The sequence below is a fragment of the Bos indicus x Bos taurus genome, chromosome 4 (genome assembly GCF_003369695.1).
Source record: "Bos indicus x Bos taurus breed Angus x Brahman F1 hybrid chromosome 4, Bos_hybrid_MaternalHap_v2.0, whole genome shotgun sequence".
Classification (NCBI taxonomy): domain Eukaryota; kingdom Metazoa; phylum Chordata; class Mammalia; order Artiodactyla; family Bovidae; genus Bos; species Bos indicus x Bos taurus.
Genome location: NC_040079.1, coordinates 49,039,102 through 49,045,790, shown reverse-complemented (window position 1 = coordinate 49,045,790; position 6,689 = coordinate 49,039,102). Strand labels below are relative to the sequence as shown.

Below are 6,689 nucleotides of genomic sequence, written 5' to 3'. Positions count from 1 at the left end.
CGTCCAGGCTGATGTCCCAAGGTGCGTCGGAACCCCGAGGCACAGATCGGCAGGGCGTCGATGGCCCTGGAGGCAAGGCTTAGGCCCGTCCTGGCCAAAGCGCATCTTTTGCTTCCCTCATCAAGTCCTAAGGAGGGGTGGAATTCTCACTTTGGGGTCTCGCTTGTGCTGCACCGCTGATTCTCCACCTCTCTTCAAAGAACCTCTCGACTAGAATCCCTGAAGACTTTAGAAGCACAGGTGTTAATTCTGTTGGATGCTGAGTCTCCCTGCTTAAAAAAAAAAAAAAAAAAAAAGACCAGGGCAGGGGGAATCAGCTGAGTTTTCTTGAATAATTACGGTTAAAATTGAGGCAAGAATCGAAGTCTTAAATGAGTCCACGAGTCATTCACTTAGCATTCATACTCTACTTTGGAACCTCTTCCACTTTGTGGATTTGTTTCAGTTGAAATTCGTTTCCAAAGAACTTAAGTTGCTGTCTGTTACTGAAAGGACACCCGAGGGCCCACAGATAGAGCTCACCCCAAAGATAGGAGCCCATGATTTCTAAGCAGACTTGGGTTGAACTACTGAGCAGTACAAAGCAAGTTTCCTGCCTGCCCTGAGGGAGGGTCAGTGTAACAGCAGCTAACTCAGTGACTCTTTAACCAAATGTGCCCTCCTTTTCTTTTTGCAGGTTGTGCCCTTTTAGCCAAGAAGCATGGAGGTAATTCATGGCCAGCCCTACTGCTGTAGGGAGCTTGAAGGAGCTGACATATTGTCAGACACCTTTTACTCTAATGAATTGCACACTCCACTAGAAACGGCTACTCGCCCAACTGCCTCAGAGGACAGGTAAAACAAAGACTGGATAATGCAAACAATTATAAAAGGTTTTAATATATTACTGTATTTTTGTTTTGTGAGAAAAAGCATTTAAGGTTATGGACCTCTTCTGTGTATCACATTACCGGGAAGGCATAATATGACAATGAACTAAACTTTGAAGTGTCCACATCTATTAGTAACTTGGCAAGAAGTAAAAAGTTAGTGTATATTTTTAAAAGGCAAACATCAAATTCATCTACTGCATTCTAGAACTCTAGAAATGATCTGTTCCTTCATTTTGAATTAATTTAGTTTCTTTGTCTTTGGCCGTGCTGAGGCTTCATCATGTGTGGGCTTTTCTCTAATTGCGGAGAATGGGGGGTACTCTCTAGTTGCGATGCTGAGGCTTCTCATTGCAGTGGCCTCTGTTGTTGCAGAGCACAGGCTCTAGGGCGTGAGGGCTCAGCAGTTGTGGCTCTTAGACTCTAAAGAGTACAGGCTCAGTAGTTGTGGCGAACAGGCTTAGTTGCTTCTCAGCATGTGGGATCTTCCTGGACCAGAGATTAAACCTGTGTCTCCTGAATTGGCAGGCGGATGCTTTACCACTGAACCACCAGGGAAGCCCTGTGAATTAATATTTTAATTGAACTTTATAAAGAGTAGTATGTGTGTTAGTTGCTCAGTTCAGTTCAGTCGCTCAGTCGTGTCCAACTCTTTGCGACCCCATGAATCGCAGCAAGCCAGGCCTCCCTATCCATCACCAACTCCTGGAGTTCACCCAGACTCAAGTTCATCGAGTCAGTGATGCCATCCAGCCATCTCATCCTCTGTCGTCCCCTTCTCCTCTTGCCTCCAATCCCTCCCAAGCATCAGAGTCTTTTTCAATGAGTCAACTCTTCGCATGAGGTGGCCAAAGTACTAGAGTTTTAGCTTTAGCATCATTCCTTCCAAAGAAATCCCAGGGCTGATCTCCTTCAGAATGGACTGGTTGGATCTCCTTGCAGTCCAAGGGACTCTCAAGAGTCTTCTCCAACACCACAGTTCAAAAGCATCAATTCTTCGGCGCTCAGCCTTCTTCACAGTCCAACTCTCACATCCATACATGACCACAGGAAAAACCATAGCCTTGACTAGACAGACCTTTGTTGGCAAAGTAATGTCTCTGCTTTTGAATATGCTATCTAGGTTGGTCATAACTTTCCTTCCAAGGAGTAAGCATCTTTAATTTCATGGCTGCAGTCACCATCTGCAGTGATTTTGGAGCCCAAAAAAATAAAGTCTGACACTGTTTCCACTGTTTCCCCATCTATTTCCCATGAAGTGATGGGACCGGATGCCATGATCTTCGTTTTCTGAATGTTGAGCTTTAAGCCAACTTTTTCACTCTCCACTTTCACTTTCATCAAGAGGCTTTTTAGTTCCTCTTCACTTTCTGCCATAAGGGTGGTGTCATCTGCATATCTGAGGTTATTGATATTTCTCCCAGCAATCTTGATTCCAGCTTGTGTTTCTTCATGTCCAACTCTTTGCAACCCCATGGACTGTAGCTCGCCAGGCTCCTCTGTCCATGGAATTCTCCAGGCAAGAATACTGGAGTGATTGCCATTCCCTTCTCCAGGGCATCTTCCTGACCTAGGGATTGAACCCAGGTCTCATGCACTGCAGGCAGATTCTTTGCCATCTGAGCCACCAGAGAAGCCCAAAGAGTAGCATAGTGGTTCCTTATAATTCTCTAACACCATCTGCTCAAAAATACTCCCAGAATCTGTTATTCAGACTTTATTTATGCTCTACCAAATTTTCTGTAATGCATTGCAGATTATGTTTAAAATCTCATCTCACATATATGAGTGATTACTATGTGTTGGCACTGTACCAAATGTTTTACTAATGTGGTAATTCTTTTAATCCCTACAACAGCCCTATGAGATAAATATTATTATTATCCCCATTTTATGTATGAAGGAACAGGGTACAAACAAGTAGTTTTCTGAGATATTAGTGCCAGCTTTACTGTATTGTATCAATATTTATTTGAATCATTTTTAGGAAAGAAAAAAAAACTCAAAATCATGGGTGAAAAATAACCTGTGTAATTGTTTTCTTGCTTTTGCTTGTTTGTTTTATAATTTCACATTGTCAAATCTCTCATTTAAGAAGTCTTTCTCATTTAAGAAAGTAGTCAAAAGAGTTAGACATGACAGAAATGACTGAGCATGCACATATGTTATCTTTATGATAGCAACCCCTCAAGAGTTTGAAGATTCTTTTGACTGTCTGAGTTCTTTTTGCCAGATGAACACTCATTTTTAACAGACTTTACTCTTCTCTCTTCCTGTGTCGAGACTTTCACTGTCTTGATCAGACTTCCATGGATCTATTCCAATTTGTAAACGTACTCTTTATATGAAAAAATAAAAAGAAAGCTTTTTCTCCCAATTAAAAACTAACACAGAAGAAAAAAGAAAAAAAGATATAAAGAAAAAATTTTAACTGAAAAAAAAAACCCCTGATATTTCTGTATGAATAACTTGGAAATCATGAAAATCCAAAAATAAAATAAATTTTCCATTTTTCCAATGGAAGAAAAAATGAAATTAAAGCACAGGAAGAAAACCTTCTGTACTTCCTTTATCCAGAAACAGTAACCGTTGTTAATATTTCAATATGTCTCCTCCATTTTTTAAATTTGAAGATTCCATTCAACATATTTTTTGTAAACTACTGTTTTTCACTTAATGCAAAGAAATATGTTCATATTTGTGGGAAAGTGTGTTCAGTTCACATCTACAGACTCATTCCTTGGTGCACCTCCTTTGTTATCTGATTCCCAAAAGTGGCTGTGAGCCCTAAATTCCTGCTCAGCTCCAAGGACCATAAGATCAGACAGGGCTTTCCTGGAGCCAGAGGAAATCCTTAGCAGATCGTGTGTGATATGGGGATAGGCAGTGGTCCCTGGATCAAAAGCAGAAGTGTGAGGTTTTATATTTGGCCAAAAGGGATCTGAGTAGGAATTTAACGCTGCCGTATCTGATGGAACTCACTGTGCCCGCAAAAGCACTCACAGAGGCATTTAACTGAAACGTTGATACCCTCTACCTAAATGGTCCTATGGTTTGGTTAGTAATTGGCTCCAAAACCCTTAAACAGACTTGAAATCTAAGAGAGAAGTCAGAGAAAATACTGCTTTTCATTGCTGTTTTCCAGTCACTTATTCGTGTCTGACTCTGAGACCCCCATGGAAGCACACCAGGCTTCCCTGTCCTTCACAATCTCCTGGAGCTTGCTCAGACTCATATCCATAGAGTCAGTGATGCCAACCAACCATCTCATCCTCTGTCGTCCCCTTCTCCTCCTGCCTTCAGTCTTTGCTAGCATCAGGGTTTTTTCCTATGAGTAGGCTCTTTGCATCTGGTAACCAAAGTATTGGAGCTTCAGCTTCAGCATCAGTCCTTCCAATGAATATTCAGGGTTGATTTCCTTTAGGATTAACTGGTTTGATCTTGCAGTCCACGGGACTCTAGAGTCTTCTCCAACACCACAGTTCAAAAGCATCAGTTATTCAATGTTCAGCCTTCTGATGGTCCAATGCTTACATCCATACATGACTACTGGAAAAACCACAGCTTTGACTAGATGGACCTTTGTTGGCAAAGTAATGTCTCTGCTTTTTAATATGCTGTCTAGGTTGGTCATAACTTTTCTTCCAAGGAGTAAGTGTCTTTTAACTTCATGGCTGCAGTCACCATCTGCAGTGATTTTAGAGCCCAAGAAAATAAAGTCTGTCACTGTTTCCATTGTTTCCCCATCTGTTTGCCATGAAGTGATGGGGCCAGATGCCATGACCTTAGTTTTCTGAACATTGAATTTTAAGCCAGCTTTTTCATTTTCCTCTTTCACCGTTATCAAGAGGCTCTTTAGTTCCTCTTCACTTTCTGCCACAAGGGTGGTGTCTTCTGCATATCTGAGGTTATTGATATTTCTCCCAGCAATCTTGATTCCAGCTTGTGCTTCATCCAACCTGGCATTTCTCATAATGTACTCTGCATATAACAAGGTGAAAATATACTAGCCTTGATGTACTCCTTTCTCAGTTTGGAACCAGTCCATTGTTCTATGTCTGATTCTGACTGCTTCTTGACCTGCATACTGGTTTCACAGGAGGCTGCTAAGGTGGTCTTCTTTTGCCATCTTTTTAAGAATTTTCCACAGTTTGTTGTGATCCACATGGTCAAAGGCTTTAGCATAGTCAGTGAAGCAAAAGTACATGTTTTTCTAGAATTCTCTTGATTTTTCTATGATCCAGTGGATGTTGGCAATGTGATCTCTGGTTCTTCTGAGTTTTCTAAATCCAGCTTGAACATCTGGGAGTTCTCAGTTCATGTACTATTGAAGCTTAACTTGGAGAATTTTGAGCATTACCTTGCTAGCATGTGAAATACGTGCAGTAGTGCGGTAGTTTGAGCATTCTTTCGCAATGCCCTTCTTTGGGATTGGAATGAAAATGGACCTTTTCCAGTACTGTGGCCATGGCTGTTTTCCAAATTTGCTGGCATATTGAGTGCAGCACTTTCACAGCATCATCTTTTAGGATTTGAAATAGCTCAGCTGGAATTCCATCACCTCCACTAGCTTTGTTCGTAGTGATGCTTCCTAAGGCCCACTTGACTTCACACTCCAGGATGTCTGGCTTTAGGTGAGCAATCACACCATCTTGGTTATCTGGGTCATTAATATTTTTTTGTTTCTTTAGCCACAAAATTAAACACGGCGTATACTCAATTACCTATAAATATAATAAGGTATTATTTGAAGCAGTATCTAGGCACAACCATGTTCCTAGTTCCGAATAAATAAAATTTGCTTTTCACTTTATTCCATGCGAAGTTTTTCCTTTCCTAGTCCCCAAATGGGAAAACCAGGATGATCCTATATTCTCAGAACCTCCCCCTCCCATTTAACACCCTTTTAAATAGTAGCTGGGAAGCTTACAGAAATAGAAGTTCTCTCTTCTCTCAGTAGTATTCCTCAACTTTTCTAGAATGTATCATCAGGGCAACATTGGTAACTCTACCCTATCCACACTGAGGCTTACTTCTTCCAAACCAGGTTCAGGGTATATGGCTCCCAACTCAAACCTCAAGGTATCTCAAAAACAAAACAGAACAATGAAGAACATTACCTTCATAATGGTAAGGATGAATACAAGTCGTAATGTATTAGGTTTCAGCAGCTTAATTTTCTAAGTGTGGCTGTACTTAAGGGGGTGGCTTTTTAAATATTATAATGTGTTTTGAACTAACTTGGCAATTTAAACCGAGATGAAGAATTGTTTCCTCTCATCCACCTATTTTTTTTTTCTTTCCAGAATAGGCAGCACAGTGAAACTAAGTTGTTACCCACCACTAGTCTGGTAACTGGGCACATGAAAATAACATGACAAGTGTTCTGAAAATACAGATTCCCAAGCTCTGTCTTTGGGCTTCCCCAGTGGCTCAGTGGTAGAGAATCCACCTGCAATGCAGGAGATGCAGTAGACAAGGGTTTGATCCCTGAGTCAGGAAGATCCCCTGGAGAAGGAATGGCAACGCAGCAACCCACTCCGGTAGTCTTGTCTGGAGAATCTCATGGACAGAGGAGCCCAGCAAGCTACAGTCTAATGGGTCGCAAGGAGTCGGATGTCACTAAAGTGTCTTAGCCTGCACTGAAGCTCTATCTGTAGAGACTCTGACTCACTGGGTCTGGGTTGGATCTAGGAGATCTGCATTTTTAGTAGTTTTCAACTTGTTTTGAGAATCACTGGGCTAGCAGAAAGCACTGAAACACAACATGAAAACCAGGATTGTGGTCTGGCTTACCCAGTGACCAAGGGCAAATTAATC

General features: G+C 41.5%; 1 protein-coding gene across 1 annotated transcript in view; it reads left to right on the top strand.

Annotated features, from left to right (window-relative positions):
* The first annotated feature begins 690 nt into the window (after window positions 1-690).
* C4H7orf31 (chromosome 4 C7orf31 homolog) overlaps window positions 691-6,689 on the top strand; it is a 39,711-nt gene continuing 33,712 nt past the window's right edge. Inside the window, 1 exon segment of the mRNA XM_027539359.1 lies at window positions 691-834. Coding sequence (XP_027395160.1) covers window positions 701-834 — 134 coding nt within the window. The 5' untranslated portion in view covers window positions 691-700.